Source organism: Callospermophilus lateralis, chromosome 10, assembly GCF_048772815.1.
Source record: "Callospermophilus lateralis isolate mCalLat2 chromosome 10, mCalLat2.hap1, whole genome shotgun sequence".
Lineage (NCBI taxonomy): Eukaryota > Metazoa > Chordata > Mammalia > Rodentia > Sciuridae > Callospermophilus > Callospermophilus lateralis.
Window position 1 is genome coordinate 2,340,739 of NC_135314.1, and position 21,247 is coordinate 2,361,985.

The 21,247-nt window shown below is 42.3% G+C and overlaps 1 protein-coding gene across 6 annotated transcripts in view; it reads left to right on the forward strand.

Moving 5' to 3' along the window:
• The first annotated feature begins 44 nt into the window (after window positions 1-44).
• Window positions 45-21,247, forward strand: part of Hsf2bp (heat shock transcription factor 2 binding protein) — an 81,452-nt gene continuing 60,249 nt past the window's right edge. For 4 of the 6 annotated variants that reach the window (XR_013092483.2, XR_013092484.2, XM_076868125.2 and 1 more), the window contains exons 1-5: window positions 45-130; window positions 1,069-1,332; window positions 2,139-2,289; window positions 15,526-15,629; window positions 20,491-20,640. Coding sequence is in view for 4 of the 6 variants with exons in the window: in XM_076868125.2 (XP_076724240.1) it covers window positions 1,297-1,332; window positions 2,139-2,289; window positions 15,526-15,629; window positions 20,491-20,640 (441 nt within the window). In the remaining 2 variants the exon portion in view is untranslated. Of the gene's footprint in view, window positions 152-174; window positions 470-1,068; window positions 1,333-2,138; window positions 2,290-15,525; window positions 15,630-20,490; window positions 20,641-21,247 lie in introns of those variants that run through there. The other 2 variants (XM_076868123.2, XM_076868124.2) reach the window with 2 other exon arrangements.

Consider the following 21,247-nt stretch of genomic DNA (forward strand, 5'->3'; position numbering starts at 1 on the left):
CGCCGATGGCGTCATAGAGGCGCCGCGCGCCGCGCGTTCCCGGCCCGCGCGTTCTGGGAGCGGCTCTGGCCGCGGGAGGAGCCGCCCGGCCCCACGGCGTCGAGTCGGCGCTGTCTTTCGGTGGCCGCAGGTCAGGGTGGTCGGCGGCGAGGTTAGCCAGGGTCGGGTCTTGTCCGGAAAGACACAGTCGGCTGGCTTAAGTGGCCTAGAACCTCGAAGCACACTTAGCAAAGCCCCGTCAGGCCCGCAGCTCTCCTGCGATGCGTACGCACCGCGTTTCCGTGGCGCTTAGCCCGGGAAGGCAGGTTCTCCTGGGGCCCTGCTTAGCAGCCTGACGGTCAGCCCCTCCGGGCCGGCTACCGCGTGGTTCTGGCAGGACCAGAACACTCCTAGTGCCCAGTGCGCTGGTGCAGGGTTGGGATGTGGAGTACGGCGGGACCCTCGCCCCCAGCACCTGGGGCAGGTGCAGGTGTGTGCACTGCGAAGGGAACCAACCCATCCTCCCTAGCATCTTGGGGCGGGTGCAGAGGTGTCCAGGGCACAGTGCTCCGTCTCACCTTTTCCCGTCGCATCTGGTGGGAGGGGTGTGGGGTGCCAAGTGAACCATCTGGTCTCCCATTGGGCATCCTGGGCCCAATGCCGGTTGTGGTGCGGCCAGAACGTCCCCTTCTGACCTCTCCCCTGGCGTCCTGGGGCAGGTTCTGGGAGCCAGCAGGCCAACAGGTTGTCTGGCCTTTCAACATGCACTTTACGGGAACGGGAGTAGTGCAGACCTTGCTAATCCCAGAGGGGAAGTCCTTAAAGTTGTGCTAACTTTGGGATCATGCAAGACTGTAGGGAATTTACCGGTGTAGGGTGACTCCCCGGAATTTGGGGTGGTTATCTTACTGTCACCTGGAAGAAATAACCCTCTTGTGATCACAAACGTTCACCTCTTGAAGTGAAAGCTCCTGGAGCGGGTCGCTGGGTCAGGGCCAGAGCAGTATCTCTCACCCAAAGAGAAAGGACTATTTGGATTTATTTTATTTGATATTTATTTCTGGGTTTTACGTTTCGTCTACTTTGCAGTTAACAAGTGTTTAAAACCCGGGCTAAACCAGAAGATCAGAAGCGGGACCTCCCGGAGTCCACCCATCGATCCCGTGGCAGAGGATGCTGTACAAACTCCGGGAGCTTTGAACCTCGCAGCTCTCCGTACTGCGGACAATTCGGACCCGGCGTGGCCTCGTTCCCGCGCTTTCTGGCGTGCAGGGGTCAAAGAGCGCCGCGCAGGCGCACTGAGTCGAGGCGGTGGCCATGGGCGAGGCAGGAGGCGCTGAGGAGGCCTGCCGGGTCAGTGGGGAGGGCCAGCTTCCGGCTGTCGGCCCGCGGCGGGCATCACCCAAGCGCGAAGGGCTGTTCGCAGGCCCGGTGCACTGGGCAGGGCAGGAGGGGTCTGGGACGCGGCTTCTTGCCGCCCTCGAAGGCCTGGCTCAGGACGCGGCCGGCGCTTTGCGAAGGCGGCTTCGTGGCTGCGGCTGTGACCCACGCGGCCTGAGGGCGATCGGGTTCTCGGACCCAGAGCTGGTCCTGGCCGTGTCCGGTCTGCGTGCCGCCGCCCGTGGCGTGCGGGCGGCCGAGGCCGCCAGGTTAAGTTGCAGCGCGGCGTTCAGTGGGTCCTTTGCGGCCGCCTCTTCGCCTTCGTGCGGCCCGCCCGCCCGCCTGCCTGGGCTGACCCGGTGCTCTGCAGGAGCTACGCCCCTGCCCCTTGACCTTGCACTTGACCCCGGCGCTCTGCTGGAGCCATGCCCCTGCCCTTTGACCTTGCACTTAGCGACTGGGTCTCCCAGTTTCCAGGCCTCCAACTCGGCCAGGCAGTCCGAAGCTGCCGTGGCAGTCCAGCCCCCAGCCCGCCGCCCCGGGGTCTTGCTGTTTCCCAGACGGGGGCGAGCAATCCTCTGGCCCCCAGTAGCGGGGGTCGTGGCACCACAGCCCAACACCCTCGCGTTTTCACCTGCTTTACATACGTGTGACCCCTAAAGACGCGCTGTCGAAACCGTAGGAACACAGGGGCACGAAAAAGAAGCAGAGCGGCTTGGGCTGCTGGTTTTAGTCATCTGAAGAGAAATATAATAATCTTAAAGGTCTTCATTTTTTAGCACATGGGAACCAAAGAAGAGTTCGTTAAAGTCAGAAAGAAGGACCTGGAACGGCTGACAACTGAAGTGATGCAAATACGGGACTTCTTACCCAGAATACTAAATGGGGAGGTACTGGAAAGCTTCCAGAAATTAAAGATTGTAGAAAAAAGTGAGTCCCACCTTCATTTTTAGCAGTCTGATTGGTTATTGGTAATGCAATCTAATAGAGCAGATTTACCTTAGGTACATAACTGTAATTGTATATAAATTTTAACATGTTGCCTATAGTCCTTGTAATTATATTAGGGAGAGTCAGATAAAACGTGGAGATCCCCTTAAAGAGTAACTTGAGAAAAGTGTGTTGGTGTTGGAGGAAAGGTTGCCAGTTTTCTGTAGTGTTTATTAGTAGCTTCTCTTTCTGTTCTGTTCTCTTTCTTGAAAGAAGTAGTTAATGGTTTTCGTTCTGAAAAACTCCACTCTGAAAATTAAGGCCTTTTGCAAATTAAAGATCCTGCCATGTTGCAGCCTCAGGTGGGATTAATGGAGCCGTAGAGATAACTGAATGTGTGTGCGCTTGTCCCTGGGTGGATGGAAAGGTCAACTTCTAGCACTGAGTTAAGGCCAGGATTTTGAGGACTTGTCCATTCACACTTTTGAGCTTCAAACTGAGGTGTCACATCAAGTACCAGTGTAGGACCCTTTTAAAGTTCTTGAAGGTAGTTCGAGATTGATCAGTACATGTCTGGTTGAGGCTGCATCACCATCAAGTCAGCCTTTAAGGGTTAAGGCTAATTCTCCATGATCATTTCAGATTCTTAAATGTTTGTCCTAGCTTAATGAGACTGAGGTCACTAGGAATAGGCCTGTAGTTTGACTAGGTCAGGTTTATGGTTCATTGCAATGTGGGAGACCACATTCCAGAGGAACTGGGAGGCATCTCACCAAAGAGGAGGATCGTATTGTTACAGGACTTGAGGGGCAGGGTAGGATTAGGGTGGTGTGGAAATGAAGCAGTGGTGTTTTTTAATTTTTTGGTGTGTGTGTGTGTGTGAGTAAGTGTAATATGTTTATTTTTATTTGTTTATTTTTATGTGGTCCTGGGGACCAAACCCAGGGCCTCACACATGCAAGGCAAGCACTCTACACTGAGCTACAACCCCAGCCCTTGGTGTGTGTTTTTATTTTCTCTTTTTTTGTGGTGCTGGGAATTGAACCCAGGGGCCTTGCACATGTGAGGCAAGCCCTCTACCAGCGAACTGTATCCCTAGCCCTGAAGCAGTGAGTGTTTTGATAGCTCAAAGCAATGTAGAGCTTTGTGTAAAGAGGCAACGTAGGTCTTACTGAAGAAGTTCCTGGTTCCATTCATTTAAAAAGTACAAAGTTCAGATAGACTGTGTAACACTGTCTAGAAATCCCTTACATGAAGCTCTCTGGCTAGCAGAACATGCAGGCTGCCTCCGTTACAGAGGCTCTTTAGGCCAGGATGTGGTGTCCTCTTTTTTCTGTAAAATCTCAAAACAGCAGTTTCTAAGAGTTGGATTTTTCAGAGTGAGACTTCTAAGTGAACAAGTCCATAGTCCCTCAAAGGTTCATTGTGACCCTTCTCAGTTGCAGGGTCCTTAGGAGATATATTGTTCCTTGGCTTTTTCCGTGTCTGCTCTTCCAGCCTGACAAATTGCAGGATGGGTTTTCATTTTTTCAGCAAACTAATTTTTACTTTCTCACATCTGACTCATGATAACCATTCTTCTGTCCCCATCTCACACTGGCCAGCCTCAATCTCAAAGCAACCCCACCAACCCCCAAACACTAGAGACTTTGTATCTACCTGTCTGTCCTCCTCAGCTGTTTCCCAGTGTACCAGTGAGTCCTGTACATTTTGCTTCAGAGAGGCAGCCTTACTTCCACTGGCCTGCCTCGTCTCCACTGCTGTGGAGACATGAAGCTCTCTGACTAGCAGAACATGCACCTAAATCCCGTGTTTGCCTCCTCCAGGCTGTGTTGACCCCTTTGCCAGCCTAAGTAATCTTTGGCAGTTCAGTTGATCACATCATTCCCCTGCTCAAGTCTTTTACAGTTGCTCTTTGCTCTTAGGATAAAGACCAGCCAACCAGTAAAACCACTACCACCCAAGTACCTAATCCAGATCAGACCAAGGGTTAAAAGACTTCATACTGCTGGATACAGCCCCTGCCCAGAGTCATTGTCAACTTTGGCTGTTCAGATGTGGCTTCCCTTGCTGAAGTCATAGTCCTCTGTTTTGCTCCTTCCTACTGTGTGGATTTTCCCATTTTTCTTTGATAGTCGTAAACAAGCAGGGCCCTTGTTTTTGTTAACTGTTATCTTTACCTGGCTGGATGTTTATTCTTGTAGGATTGCTCTCCTGTCTGCATGCTTCTTTTTCTGAGTTGCAGTGTTGTGATGCTTACATGTGCTTCTAGAAACCTGATGTTAGAAAGGAAGGACCAAACTGGCCTGGGTTATTGTAGAGGGTTCACTGTGGACTTCCAACTTGAGCTATTGAGGAGGACTTTTGCTTTTCTGGCCTGGCCTGAAAGGTGGCCTCCTAAAGCACGTGTCGTCCAATTTTTGCTCTGAGTTCTTACCATTTGGGAAAGGTCTGAAGGAAAACAGTATTCCCCCCTCCCTTTTTTAAAGGCCTACATTTGATAGCCTTGGCCTTCCCATGAACCTGTCTTCAGTTGAATCACTTGTAACATGACTAAGAATGAAGCCACAGAGAAAATCCAGAGATCACACTGTGGCAACAAGAACTGTTTGGCATATGGATTCTTCTTTCCTTCCACTAGCCCTGTGGTCCAGTAGGGTTATTGGCTTTGCTTGGTGTTGGTTATTTTGCTTCTAGAAGTGGGTGTGTGCATCTAGTCTTAAGCAGTGACCATGGGCAACCTGAAGGTGGAAACAAATGTCAGGGAAGGGAGTTGAGGGAAGGTTGTGTACCTCTTTTCAGAAGTTTCCTTTAGAGTGCAGGTGAGATTCTGTTTGGGTGCCTTCTGTAGGCTTAATCTATAATGTAACTTGCAAGCCAGCTTCAGGGCCTGAGTTGATGAAGAGCGTAGGGAGAGATTGATACTAGCATAGGACCTACTTTGGGAAGCTAGTCAAGGTACGTGGTGCTTTGGAATACTACTGATGATGGAGCATCTTTAGGGACTCAGCTCTGAGTAGAGAGGGAAGATGTTGAAGTCTAGGGTGGTGGCATGTATGGAAGTCTCAAATGGGAGTGAGAGGGAGGATTATGGGTTCATTAGCTGTTTTTTCCTTCTTGTACAGAGTAAGAATTAGAGTATAGCAGAACTGAGGACAGTAAATCTGAGTAGTTTATACAGGACAAGTAGTCATGGATCGTTTTTAGTTTAAGTGAGAAGCGCTTGGAGGTTTCTACATAGAAATAACTTCCAAGTAGTGATTCAGGTGATATTTTCAGGGGGATGGCTTTTGCATCTGAATATAGGATAGGTTGGAGGGATTGGGTGGGAGATGGAGAGAAGCAATGATAGTTCCTCAAGGGAGCTTCTGGGCTGTGTTGAACTTTGAGTCTGGATGGAGCATGAGGGACGTGAAAAGAAACCACTAGTTCTGGTGATGAAGCATGGACACGTAGTCATGCTCAGATCAGCCAAGCAATTGGGGAGTGAGGGGAGCCATCTATCCTACTGTCAAGCTAGTATCTCAATGTGTGTTTCTGTCTATTTAATAGGGACAATAGTGTTTACTTCATAGGATGTGGCAAGTTTAAGTTGAGAAAACTCTTCCAAAGTGCTTGGTCTATTCCATAGATCGTAACTCCCAGCAATGGGAACCACTTGAGCTTTGGGGTAATGCAGAGTGTGCTCCAGTTCACACCCTGGCAACATTAATCACAATTGCTTGGTGAGTTTGGGAAAGGTATTGGAAGATTTGAATAAGAAACCGGGTTGATCCCACTTCTGTCCTTTATTATGTGTAACCCCCCACTTCAGGTTTTTCTGCCTGTAAAGTGGGAGTGCCCACAGTGTTCACAGTGACAACTTACTCTGTATCTTCTCTTATCCCTTCTCATCCTTTATTCATCCAACAGGAGGTATCAAAAATTTGTTTTCACCTGGGAGAATTCTCTTTGCTTTTAAAATAAATTTTCACATAGTATATGGTGGTTCTATATGTAAAATATGTAAAAATTGTATTTTTTGCATTCTTTAATATTTATTTTTAGTTTTTAGGTGGACACAATATCTTTATTTTATTTTTACGTGATGCTGAGAATCGAACCTATCGAATTGCATGCTAGGCGAGTGAGTGCGCTACCACTTGAGCCACATCCCCAGCCCTGCATGTTTTTTTAAAAATATTTTTTAGAAGTAGTTGGACACAATACCTTTATTTTGTTTATTTATTTTTATGTGTTGCTGAGGATCAAACCCAGGGCCTCACACATGCTAGACGAATGCTCTATCGCTGAGCCACAAATCCCAGCTCCTGCATGTTGTTCTTTTTTTTTTTTTTTTTTTTAATATTTATTTATTTTTGGTGTAGATGGACACAACACAATGCCTTTATTTTTATGTGGTGCTGAGGATCGAACCCGGGTCCCACCTGTGCTAGGCGAGCGCTCTACCGCTAAGCCACAATTCCAGCCCCCTGCATGTTCTTAAAAATTGAGCTTTAGAACATTTACTTATGTAATCAAGAGGTACAGTAAGGGTGTTGTGATAAAGACAAAAATTCAATATTAGGGCTTTTTGAAGACAATTGCATTGTTATCATCTGCATCCAGTTTTCTCTTTTTTAGTTTTAGCAGTCAAGTAGCCAGAAAGACAAATTACAGTGACAAGGAGTTGCAGATGGTAGTTTTCAGAGAGCTTACCTGGCAACAAGGGCTCTTTCCAGTTAAACTGATCTGGGTGTTTTGTTTTAATATAGCTAAGCAAGATGCTTTCCTTCATTGGTGAGTGTTCATCTTGGGGAGAGATGATGAAAAAGCCTGTTAAATCTTCATTATCAGATTGAAAATGCTTTTCATGTATTATGCTGTATTTTATATTTTTTGGTAGTAGGTACTGGGGATTGAATCCAGAGGGGCTGTACAACTGAGCAACACTCTCAGCCCTTTTTATTTTTTATTTGAGAGAGGGTCTTGCTAAATTGCTGAGGCTGGCTTTGAACGTGATATTTCCTGCCTTAGCCTTCTTAGTAACTGGGATTACAGGCATGTGCTACTGTGCCAGGCTGCATTTGAGATGATAAATGACATAATTGAAAAAAAAAAAGTACCACTTGACAACGTGGTGGTAGTTTGTTAGATATTCAGAGTTTTAGGGGTTTTGGACTAATTTAATTTTGTTTGTTGACATCAAACAAAATTTCAGGTTCATTTCTGACATACTTTGGTTTCTTTTTTTTTTTTTTTAGAGAGAGTGAGAGAGGAAGAGAGAGAGAGAGAATGAGAGAGAGAGAATTTTAATATTTATTTTTTAGTTTTCGGCGGACACAACATCTTTGTTTTGTATGTGGTGCTGAGGATTGAACCCGGGCCGCACGCATGCCAGGCGAGTGCGCTACCGCTTGAGCCACCTCCCCAGCCCCATACTTTGGTTTCAACATCTTAAAATTTATTTTAACGAGGGGCTGGGGTTGTGGCTTAGTGGATGTACACTTGCCTAGTATGTGTGAAGCCCAGGATTCGATTCTCAGCACCACATATAAGTAAATAAATGAAATAAAGGTCCAACAACAACTAAAAAAAAAAAAAAAAAGCTTAAAAATTTTATTTTAATAAATATATTTAAATGTTATTATTGTAAAATAGGCTTGTTGTGGTCATTGAAAATATCAGCAGTGCATATCAACTGTTGCAACCATGATACACAGGCAGAAGATTTGACAAAACTGATTTTCTTTAGCAGTGAAAAGTTATCTTTTAAAAATTTTAGGTTTGTCTACCAGCGTCTAGCCTCTATCAGCTTTGTCAGTAGAACTTTCTGTGATGATGATGTGTAATCCATATTGTCCATGTCTTTTTCAATTAGTACTTGCCTGTGTGGTCAGCTGACCTAGTACTGTTTTTGAACAGGATGTTTTCCCCCCACCCTCCCCATGCCCATTGTTGTTCTTGACATAAGTCATAAGTGGCCATATATGTGTGGGTCAGATTCTGGATTTTTTGTTAATTTTTATTAGTATCATTATATATTGTTTAATTTTTTTTCCAAAAATTTTTTTTGAACCCAGGAGTACTTAACCATTGAGCTACATCTCCAGCCCTTTTTATTTTGATATTCATTTTTTATTTTGAGACAGGATCTCACTAAGCTGCCCATGATGGCCTCAAACTTGAGATTCTCTTTTCTCAGCCTCCTCTGTAACTCGGATTACTGGCATATACCACCATGACTGGTTTTCTTTATTCTGTTTCTCTGATGAAATTCTCTTGTGGTCTGTATTCTAGAACATACTAATCAATTATTTTGAAGTCTGTATCTGGTAAATATGAGTTATATTAGGTTTACTTCTGTTGTCTGCTTTTCCTCTTGATAGGCCTAGTGATTTTTTTTATTGGTTAACAGTTTTTTTTTGTGTGTGTGTGTGTGCAACTGAGGATTGAACCCAGGGCCTTGTGCATTTGAGGCAAACATTCTACCAACTGAGCTATATCCCCAGCCCTTGTTGTTGTTGTTGTTGTTTTTAGACATGAAATCTCACTCTGAATGATGGTGTTTTTTCCTACAAGGATTTTTTTTGGTGGGGAGGGTTCTGCCAGACAATTAGAAGAAACTAAGAGTTGATCCCCTTCATTCAACCAGAGATTAAGCTGATTCATGGTTGGCTCTATTATCAGTTCCAGCTGCCCTGATTCTAATTCATTCATTCTTGTGGCAAGAATACTTCAAGGGAGTTCAGTTTACCACAGTCTTCTCACCTTGGCAGTCCTTAATTAACATTTTTTATCTCTTGCATGCCATGGGCATAATTGTAGCTCTGCCAGGCACCTTGGCTTCTTTATTCACTGCTTGCTTCTACAGTCTCTCTGTGTCTTAACAAACTGCTGAGTGCTGTAAGGGGAGAAATGCTGCCAATGTGAGCTCATTTGTCTATTTCCATTTTCTCCAGGATCATGGCATACCCCTACATTTTGATAGCCCTGCACTTTAGTCCCCCAGTTTCATGGGACTATTAGATACTCTGTCTAATTTTGCTGTTTCTTTGCCTGTATGGCTTTTGAGTGTGCAGAGGCCTCAGGAAGAATTAGGTCCACATGCATTGAAATATTTCTCCTGAGTTTTGTTATAAATTTGAAGTTATTTAATTAAGTAAGTTTTAAAGATATTATAAAATGGACATATTGATTGTGTACAGAACTGTAATTTTGAGTCATTCAGGTTCTTGGCAGCAGCTTGAAATCCATTTCACGGTGTGGTTTCTGAAATGTTTCACCTTAAGGTGAACTTTCTGAGAATTTGCTCTAATGAGAAGCAAGGGGAACCTCTCTTTTAGCTCTGAGAAGAATTATTTCTGGTCCATAGAAGTATGAACTAGAGAAAGAACTAAGTAGAGTGGAAGAGAAGTAAGTATGAAGAGCAGGTTATTAATTTGACCTGGGCTTCATATGAATCAGTTCATGTCTTGGTGGAGAATAAAAGGCATAAGAGTACAGAGAAGTGGTGACTTGCAAAGTTTTTGCTGGGTCATGGGAGCCAGCATGTGGAGGGAAGCATCCAGGAACTGGCAAGAGTGGAGTGTGGTCACTCCACTGCCCTGGGCTGGAGGAGCCAGAGCCTGAGAGTTACCCTCTGAGTGGGAGGTGTGCCTCTATAGGATGGAGTTCTGCAGGGAGAGTGCACTGAAGTTAAGAAGTAGTTGACTTAACCTGTTTTCTGCTGTCTTCTGGTTTCCTGCCGGGCCTGCCCTGTCTTCATACAGCAGGAAGCCAGCCATAGGGCAAGGAGCCAGTTACTGTGGATCTTGACATCAACCTTTTAAGGCACAAAGCAGGGTGGACTGGTGGGGCTGCCTGGAATACAGGAGAGCGTAAAGAAGAAAATCGAAAGGGACTTATGCACAGAGAATGTGAAAGTTTGGCAAGATGGAGAGGATAGAGTCATGTAGTACGTGAAAATCACTCCAGATTGCCCAGTTATTTCTGTCCCATCTGTTTATCGATAGATAAAAAGCAAAATCCTCAACTCTGGTTGGGAGACACTTCAGCAGAATTCATTTGAGATAAGCAAGATTAGTCTTAATTATTTGCTTGATATTTGCAAAGACTGCTAGGCAGTGAGGGAATATAAAAAGGATAAGATTTGATTCATTCCTTGATTTCTAGGTAAGTTGGGGAGTTTGATGTGAAGGTAAAAGAAGGTAGTGAAGCCAGGTAGTGCCGTATACACTGGCTGTGCCTGTATGGGAACGCATTCTGATTAGTCTTACATTTTCCTCATTCTATAAAAGATTAAGGCCTTTATATAGTTTTAGAAGCAGATTTTTTGTTAGTTCAATTAAAAAAATTCTATTTTCCCTCCCTCCCTTTGATTTGTTTAAAAATTTTGATAGCTAATTAAAGTATTTGGCTGGCTTAGGATGGATGCTAGGACTTCAAGTGCATTTAAGTTTATTAACTGAGGCATTATTTCATTTAAAAAAAATAAATTTTGGAATATTAACATTTTTTTTCACCTTTTCAACATTTTTGGAACCTATAAGGAGTACACCAAAGGAGATCATCAAAGTTCTATTTAAATCACCAGCATTATTTCTGCAGTACATTTCATTGCTGGGTAGAGGGTTCTTTGTGGAAGAAGGGACTTTTGTTGTTGTTTCTAACTTTGAGATCTTGCAATTGAGACTGTGATATGGGGAGGAAGAGCACATGACTATCTCAGAGTCCACCACTGAAGATACTGTAACCTTGCTGTTGTATGGATACAGCAGTGGGGAGCTGCTGAGGATGGCATCACAGCAGAGCTGGCCTCCAGAAATTGCCCTAAGAGGTTGGGCACTCATGACGTGGAGCAGGGAGCTGGGTAACTGGGACTGCAGGCACCACTGGAGGACCTTATGCAGTGGGATCTTCTCAGTCCTCTACTGAGTATATATTGGTCATTGTTAAAAATTCACAAGTGTACATGAGATGGTTGTAACCTGTAAGGAACGTGAGAGCAGGGAAGATCAAGATATATACAGACAGTGCAGCCTAAGTAGTACCTCCTAGAGGCCATATGATTGAAATGGCTGTTAGTTGTCTGGGGCTGCCAGAAGGTGGAAAAGGAAGGAAGGATCCTTCCCTTTTAGGTTTAGGAGAATGAATGGCCCTGCTGATGCCTTGAGTTGGATTTGTAGCTTCTAGACCTGGGAAATAATACATTATTGTTGTTCTAAATCACTCAGTCTGTGGTACTTTGTTACCACACCCTCAGGAAACTAATATACTACCCAAATCTCAGTTCAAAATAGAAATGGAACCCATCAGTAATATACTCTAAATTCTTTTCTGAACCTAACAGAGAGTGATAAAAGTTAATGGTTAATTAAAAAGTTAATGGTTAATTAAAAAGCCTTTATTTTTTGTTTTACGACTCATAAAAGTGAATATATTAATGGAAGATGGTTGTTGATTTGTGGTAAATATGCCTTGTGTTAAAGGGTAGAAATTAATCCTTCTGGATGGTCTTCATTTTTTTGATTAGTGTTTAAGAAGTCCTGCTTTTCATTTAAAGCTCTCTGCTTTCCTATGAATAAATTGAGCATTAAAAGAATTATTCTGTGGCTGGGGGCTATGGCTCAGCGGTAGTACACTTGCCTGGCATGTGTGAGGCACTGGGTTTGATTCTCAGCACCATATATAAATAAATAAAATAAAAGTCTACCAACAACTTAAAAAAATGAGTCATTCTAATATTATTAAAACTATGAAGCTGGGTGTGGTGGTGCACACCTGTAATTCCAGCCACTCAGGAGGTTGAGGAAGGAAGATTGGAAGTTTGAGGGCACACTATGTAGTGAGACCCTGTCTCAAAATAAAATAGAAGGGATTGTGATATAGCCAAGGTAGTCCAAGGTAGAGAGCACTTGCCTAGCATGTACAGTGACATGGGTTCAATCCTCTGTACTGCAAAAAAACTCAAACAAAAAACAAAAAATAGACTATGAAATAAGGATTATAGTTTTAGAAAATGCATTGGTGTTGAAATGGTTTGTGGTTTCTCTGTATAACAAATCTCTAAAACCTTGCTTTCCATTCAGTTTACATAGTTAGATTGAGAGTTCATTTTCATTTTGAGTGCTGAGAACTAGCAACTAAAATACAATTGAGACTGGGTGGCAGGCCCCATTTTAATACCAAGGGCTGGGTAAGATAATGTCTGGTTTTTTTTTTTTTTTATAGTGGGGATTGAACCCTGCACATTGCACATGTTAGGCAGGTGCTCTACCACTGAGCTACATCCCGGCCCCTTATTTATTTATTTATTTACATTTTGAAACAAGGTTTCACTAAGTTTCTCAGGCTGGCCTTGAAATTATAATCCTTCCACTTCATCTTCTTGTATAACTGAGACTATGGGAATGTGCTACCATGCTCTGCTAGAATAATGTCTTGACTAGATATAATGTATCACTGACTACTATATTATTTTATTCCCTGGGTTTTTAAAAATTGTAAAAGCAATATAGTTTTTCATTTAGAAGCTACAGATAATAAATGGCTACATGTTTTTCTCTATTCGAGGGTAAGGAGGAAGGATATATAAAAAAGTGAAATTATCCATGTGACAGATATTTAGGTAGCACCTGCTGCATTCCATATTCTTGGAGTTTAGCATAAAACCAAACAAAATCCCTGCCCTCATGGGGGTAGGTGGCAAGCAGTGGGCCAGGTTGAAAAGTGGGATAGTTAGGAGTGGGCAGCAGTGCTCCCATCTGGTCACAAGGTGGCGGCCTCACACAGTGGAAAGGGACTGCTGGCTCAGTGAGTGTGCTTGGGTGGCTCCCTCATCACTGACTTGGAGTTGGGGTTACCCTGTGGCTTTGTGTGTTAATCTACAGTAAGGTCATAATCTGCCAAGAGAGCAAGAGATCATAAAGCTATCTTAGTGAAAGAAGTCTTTTGGGTGGCCAGAATTCCTATAGATTTTTACACAAAAATAAAGATGTAGAGATGTAATTTTCTGTTTTCTTTACTGTGTTTAAGTAATATGTAGCTTAATAGTGGAAGCAAACTTTAAGGGTTAACTGCAAAGAGGAAATTTTAAACTACTGATAGTTTTGTCTTAGTTTTCTACATTTTGTTTTTTCGTCTGTGACTGCATGTGGTATGTATATCATATATGATTATGTATTTGTGCATGCGTATAAATACTATTTTTATTCAGCACCTACAGATATGCAACTACATGGTTTTTAAAGCATCTTAGTCATTGATAGTTGATTTCTTAGGTTATCTAGGATTAGTGGGACAAAAAAAAAAAGAATTACAGTAAAAGTCATGTCATAGCTCAACATATCTTAAAAGAGCAGAAAAAACAACTCTGATTTAGGAAAGAAGAAATAGCGCAAGTGATGGTATCCTAGTTTCTGAGAAACATTTTAAGAGAAGCTTTGCCAGCTAGTTTTGTAATCTCTAGCTGGTCTGAATATGAACCTTTAGGTTCTAATCTTTCTTCTTTGGCAGGAAGACTTAAGAGACTGCCTTAGTTTCTTCCTCCAGAGCTTTTGGAATGCCATGTCGTTCTCAGCAGTTCCTAGGAGTTTATCTGGGCTTTCTCTAGCTTTCTCAGACCACTAGGTTAAAGCGTTGCCCCCTCTCACTTTTTTCATTTTTTGTGGTACTGGGGATAGAATTCAGGAGCTCGTATATGCAAGGCAAGTACTCAACCACTGAATTGTATCTCCAGTCCTTTTTTTTTTTTTTTGATACCAGGGGTTGAACCTAGCGGCGCTTAACCACTGAGCCACATCCCCATCCTTTTTTATTTTTTATGCTGAAACCAGGTCTCACTAAGTTGCCCAGATTGGCCTTAGATTTGTGATCTTCCTGTCTCAACCTCTGGAGTAGCTGGGTTTACAAGCATGTGACTCCACACCTAGCAACCTGCCCCTTCTCTTTTGTCTGCTCTTAAATGAGGACTTGTTTGTTATCCTTTTCTCCTTGAGGGTGGAATAACATTGTTTTCCAACTGAGACTTTCCCTTATCACTGAGGCCTTCTTTACCCTCTGTGTTTGCTCCTTCACCAAGTAGTGGCTGAGTTCCTATGCTCGCATATGCTGCATGTGTCTTGTGTTCATTTCGTTTTGTTAGTGATGAGAGATGACAGCTGTTGTCCTGAAGCAGTTGTTCTCAAAGTGTGGATTTTCAGACATCAGAAATGTGAATTCTCAGGTCTACCCAGGCCCACTGCATAAGAAACTCCATGGATAGAGCCTAAATCCTGATTCTGATGTATGCTCAAGTTTGAGAATCACTGTTGAATTAGAGACATTATACCGAGTGTTTAGAATTGTTCTCCTCAAATCTTGGAATATATGAGTGTAAAAATGGATGATTTTGCTGGATGTGGAGGTACACACCTATGTTGCTGGTTACCAGAGAGACTGAGACAGGAGGATTGCAAGTTCAAGGCCAGCCTGGGCAACTTGGTGTGACCTTGACTCATAATAATAAAAAAAAAAAAGGCTGGTGATGTAGCTCAGTAAGCACAAGGCCCTGAGTTCAACTCTTAGTACTGACAAAAGCCAAAATTCCCAGATGATTTCTCAACCCTTCTGGAAAAAAAAAAACAATTAAAAATTTATGTTAGGTATTTGATTTTTTGAACATCGGTATTTCTAAAATGAAAATATTTGAAGTTGTTTTTCTAGGCCATTTGTGACTCATCAACTAAGTGAATGTGGTGGAAAGGAAGCATGACTAGTTCCTACCCCTCCACTACAGCATTTTCTCCTCTTGATCTCTGTTGCTTCCCTTCTCCATTGACTGCTTCTGCAGTTGTTCCCATTGAGTCAGTCTGCCAGTTGGCGGGACTTGCTGTATGAATCAGCCTGTGCTGACACCATCGACTCACTGAGCTGCCTTCTGCTTCATGGGGAACCATGAGACAGTCGGCTTCTCTGCTCTGCCTTCAGTTTTTTAAATACCATTTTCTTGAAGCCTTGAGTTCATGTCTGGCAGTAAACTGAGGCCTTAAAAGCCCAAAACAAAACAATAAAAAGAAGCACTTTCTCCTCTGGACTAAAAACTGATAAGAACTTAACAGAGTATTGGTTACTCAAGGACTGCTTAGATATCAGAAATGTAACTACTATCAGCTAAGAAGTCAGTGCAGGCTTTACCAAAGGAAGATTGGGCAAATGATGCTTAGGAGAGATTCATGATTTGGCATGTCTTGAGTATTTTATGTCTCTTTCTCCTAGACCTGGAAAGGAAGGAGCAAGAATTAGAGCAGCTGAAACTGGACTGTGAGCATTTCAAAGCCCGCCTGGAAACGGTGCAGGCCGACAGCGGGAGGGAGAAGAAGGTAGGGTGCTCGACACTGGCACTTCACCAGTCAGGACTGTGTGCTTGCTGCCTTTTGCTCATGATGAACAGCAGGTCTTAACAGTTTCTCTCTTAATCCCAAGGGATTGTATTTTTAAAAGTATGTATTCCTGGCCAGGCATGGTGGTGCACGCCTATAATCCCAGCAGTTTGGGAGGCTGAGACAGGAGGATTACGAGTTCAAAGCCAGCAACAGCGAGGCACTGAGTAACTCAGTGAGCTACATCCCCAGCCTTTTTATTTAGAGACCCTGTCTCTAAATAAAATACAAAATAGGCCTGGAGTTGCGGTTCAGTGGTCTAGTGCCCCTGAGTTTAATTCCTGGTACCACAAAAAAAGTATGTATTCCACATGGGTTGGAAGGCAGGTGAGCAATTGGATTTTATAATTGTTTAACATGTAGATTTTTTGCTTGGTGCCTTTTTATTTTTGTATCTAATAGTCTACTCTGAAGCATAAAAGACTCATAATGTAATACACTAGAGAAAAATATTGTGCATATCATGACTTATAATTGGAGATATTAAACCAGAAGTAGTTATAATTGATTTAGGTATCTTCTGATGATATATTAGAAATAACCAAATATAATTTATTCTGATATTAGGAGATGCTATAATATTCCAAATATTTTAAAAAAATAGTGGCATAAATTATTCTTCTATAAAACTAGATTGATTGGGGGCTTATATACCTTTTAATTTAGAATAATGAAACAGTAGTAGTACTAATAATAGCAGCTAGTATATGTTGGATGTTTACTGTGTGCTGGCAGAGAGTATACAGCTGTCTGAGTCTTGTGCTTCTCCCACCACAGGAGTATCAGTAAGTACCACTGCTGGTAGTTACATAGCTGATCCAAGCTCACACTGCCTGTGTGCTAACTTGGGTTTCATACCACCTCCTCACACAAAGGAATTCTGAATGTTTGTGGTTTTTTGTAGAGGTTTCCAAAACTGAGCAAGCAGAAACCGGGTAGGAGTTTTATTCTTAAATTTGAGTTAGATTGAGTAGCTCATACTTAAGGTTGGAAGTTTAGTTTTGCCATATTCTATTTAGATCACAATAAACTAAAATGTCAGTTGGTTAGTTACAGACTAAACATTTCATGGTCTGAAAGAAGATGACCAGCAGACAAGAAAGAATTTGATATATGTAAAAAGTGTAGTTCATTAGTCCTGTCCTTCCGTACATTGCTGAGATGCCTTGTTAAAGCCGAAGCTTAGATTGAGCAGAGTCTTACATTTCTTTCTTTCTTTCTTTTTTTTTTTTTGGTATTGGAGATTGAACCCAGGGACACTTAACACTGAGCTACATCTATAGCCCTTTTTATTTTGAGACAGGGTCTTACTAAATTGCTGAGGCTAGCCTTAAATTTGCAATCCTCTGGCCTTGAACTTTTGAGTTACTGGAATTACCGGTGTTCACCACCATATCTGGGATAGATTTCCTTTTTAAAAAAGTCAGTAGCCATATAAAAAGTGGATGTTTTGCTGGCGTTCCAAATGTAATGATTAAAATAAGTCATTCCAGTAAATGTATCAAAGGATGAAATGAGCCTTGTAAACTACTTTCAGATCATCAGGGTACTGTTACTGTTGTGGTACTTTGACCTTAGTTAAAATGTGAGACTATTTTAGCTTAAAATATTTTCTATTTTTGAGTTTTCTGTTTAATACAGATGGAAGCCCCTGCAAGTTTCCTAGAACTAGGCCATTTCTCTTTGGCAGCTGTCATAGGTAGTTACAAAAAGTCCAGGGGAGGTCCCTATATCCTTCTTCTAGTTCTTCCAGTGATATCTTGCGTAACTATAAAAAGCAGGAAATTTGTATTGATGTAATCCACATACCTTATTCAAAGCTCACATGTTTTTCCTAGACTTTCTATCCCACCAGTTTCGTGCATACTTATTTGTGTGTGCGCATGTGAATGTAGTTCTGTGCAATCTCAGGACATCTGTAGATTTATGTAACCATCAGAACTATTCCTTCACCATAGGCTCCAGTTGTCCTATCACTTGTGACCACACCCACCCCCTCCCTATTCCCAGCTCCTGGCAGTCGCCAATGCATTTTTTATCTCATTGCTTTGTTTTTTTCAAGACTGTCCAAAAAATAGAATCACATACTAAGTGACAATTGAGATTGGTATTTTTGCTCACATGTAACTGAGTTGTTGCATATATCAATAATTAGTTCTTTTATATTCATAATGTTCCATGGTGTTGATATGTCACAGTTTTTAAAATTATTCCCCATTGAAGCACAATCCAGATTGTTTCCAATTTTTTTGCTGTCACTAATAAGGTTTTTGTATGAATATGTATTTTCATTTCTCTGGATAAATGCCTTAGAGTATAATTGTTTTGTCATATGGTAAGTGCATGACTAGTTTTGTAAGAAATTGCCAAATTGTTTTCCAGAGTGGCTGCATGATTATATATTTATATATTATGGCCAGCAATATATGAGTGAGTCACATTCTCCACATTCCTAACCTACATTTGGTGTTATCACTATTTTTTATTTTCTATTTTAGCCATCTTTTTTTCTTTTCCCCCGAGAATGGGGTCTTGCTAGGTTGCTTGAGCTATTCTCAGACTCCTGGGCATAAGGGATCTTCCTGCCTCAGCCTCTCAGGTAACTGAGACTACAGGTACATGTTACCATGCCAGGGTTTTTATTGTAGACATTCTGTTAGGTGTGCTGTGGTTTTAATTTGTATATCCCAAAGGTGAATGGCATGTCTTTTCCTGTGCTTGTTTGCTGTCTGTGTTTTCTCCTCTCTGAAATGTCTCTTCATGTCTTTTGCACATGCTCTAATTGGATTTTTTTAAACATGAGTTTGAATTTTTTTTTCTTTCTGTCTTTTATGGTACTCAGAAGTGAAATTCTGAGGCCTTACATGTTTTTGGCAAGTGCTGTATCACTGAGCTATTCCCCAGACTTTTTAAAAAAAATTTATTTTGAGTCAGTCTTGCTAAGTTTCTTGGACTGGCCTTGAATTTGTAATCCTCTTGTCTCAGTCTCCCAACTTGCTGAGATTATAGGACTGTAACACCATGCCTGGCTGGGTTCTTTTTTTTTTTTTTTTTTTTAATTATTATTATTATTTTTTTATTGTTGGTTGTTCAAAACATTACATAGTTCTTGATATATCTGGCTGGGTTCTTTGAGTTTCTTTTGATGTTGTACTATGTGTTTAGCCCTGTGCTGGATTATATCACCTTAGCTGTCATAATGTGACCATGGGGGACAGTCCTGCTTTCTCATCTCAGTGGTTCTTCTGTGGTCTTGTGGAAGAACTGCCAAAAGCAGACTTATTGGAATGCAGACTGCTTTAATTGTGAGAAAAACTAGAAATCCAGATAGATAGAATTTTTGTGTGTGTCTCCATGACTTGAGTGACACACACCTGAAGTCTAAAATCTAGACTGCTTTAGGATAAAGCCCAGCATGAAAGCTCCAGGGTTTATAAATGACATTAAGCAGCATTAGCTTCTGTCATAGGCTCAGTGACCATGTTTGTCCTAAAATAAGTGTGTATATCTGTGTGACTGTGTATGAGTCTCTGTGTACAGACGTGTGGTCTTTAGGTGAATAGGAGTGGACCACCTGATGGAAAGTTTTGAGGTCAGAAGTATTTGACTCATGCCACAGGTTGATTCCCTTTTCTCTTCCAGGTGAAAAACCCTTTTCCTTTTAGTTGGCCTGTGCTTATGTCTCTAAAAGAAACCTAACACATCCAATGCATCTTAATTTTATGGCTTATCTAATTATGTTGGTGTAAATGAATTTAACTAGGTTTTTATATTTTTTAGTTTCTCTCTCTCTCTCTTTTTTTTTTTTTGGTGTTAGAGGTTGAACTCAGGCCTCATGCATTCTAGGCAAGTACACTACTGTTGAGCCACACTCCCAGGTCAGTTTCTCTTTTAAACCAGAAAAGGCTGTCATCTTTTAAGGGAATTCCAGCCATCAGGGAAGTATGGACCTGGTGCTAGTTGTTGGAGAGGGCAGGAAGCCCTGCATCAGCTCAGGCCTACCCAAAGGCAAATCCTTGAGGCATGCTTATGTGGTCAGGGTCCATCAGGAGGGTAGCTCCCTGTCTTTCCCTTTGAAGAGAGCCTGGCAGAGACTGGAGGGAGGGTAAGAACCATCTCCTGGTCTTTGCTGTCTTGGTACACTGCATGGTGCCAGGGTGTCTGTGGGACACCCACCTTTCCTTTCCCTCCTGCGCCTGTGCTGTAGCTTTCCTGCCTGCTCTTAGCTCTGGTATTAGTTCCTTGTTTGGCTTTACAGGTGTGTATTTCATATTCTCCAGCACCTTGATCATATTCTCATAAGGATTTGCGAATGCGTTTGCCTGGAAGCAATCTTTTTATGTTGTTCATATTCCTCAAGTCCATTTGGGTGAATTGAGTACCTTTACCTCAGTGTCTGCTGTGGCAGGTGGTATTTAGTGGAGTGAGCCATTGGGAGGCAGTAGCACTCTTAATGGCAGTGGCTTGAACTTTAGGTTGCTACTTTGCTCAGGCATCCTTGTGATGCTGTTCTCATTGTGGACACTTGGGACCTGAGTTTTGCCTCCTGTTTTCACTTCACTTAAAGCAGTTAGTTCAGATCTTTGGGTTATTTATAAACTTAAATGCAGTAGTATGTTTTTTTCTAGGACTGGAGTTTATCTTTTAGATGTGGATTGCATCTCTTTCAGGACTAGTTTTCATTTGCTGTTTTTTTTTTTCTATGATTCTGCATGCATTTCTTTAAAAATATCTGTGAAGAGGAATTTTGAAGTCAAATGCTAGTGTCTGTTTTTCTGATTTTATTTTGTTGTGAATTTAGGAGAAGCTGGCTCTTCGACAGCAGCTGAATGAAGCAAAGCAGCAGCTCCTACAGCAGGCAGAATATTGTACAGAAATGGGAGCGGCCGCCTGCACCCTCCTGTGGGGTGTCTCCAGCAGCGAGGAAGTTGTCAAAGCCATTCTGGGAGGAGTAAGCATGGCCAGTGGCCGTCTGGGTATTGTTTGAATATGCTCGTGTGACTTGGAGGAGACAGAACATTTAGAGACTGAATCTATGCTGTTGTCTGTTTGCTTTAGCTGCATTCTTAGTCATCACATACCTACTGTGTAGTGTCCCTTGTAACTTGGTGCTTTGGAGACATCTAATATGATGAAACATGATCTCTTATCTCCTAGCACCCATGGGCATATCACTTTAGTATGGTCATTTGATATGTGAAGAGCTTAACAAGGTTAAAGTTCTTTTATGTATTTTATCTCATGGATAGTGGAATACTTAGTTTTTTGAATATTGTATATGTTAATTATCATGGGTGCATGTGTGTTTAGAGATTTTGTATATATTTTTTATGTATCTGTATATTGGGAAACTCCGCAGAAAGAGAATTTGAAATGGGCTTTGATGAATAGAGATGGCAGAAAATGGGAAGGGCAGGTCAAGATGACAGAGCCAGTGTAATCAAAGACATGGGATCAGAAGTCTGTCTGTCGTAGGACAGTGAGGAGGTCACTTGATGCAGTGGAGGGTAGTGGGAGATAAGGCTTTCCAGGTAGGTTGGAATGTGGTTTTGTGACCT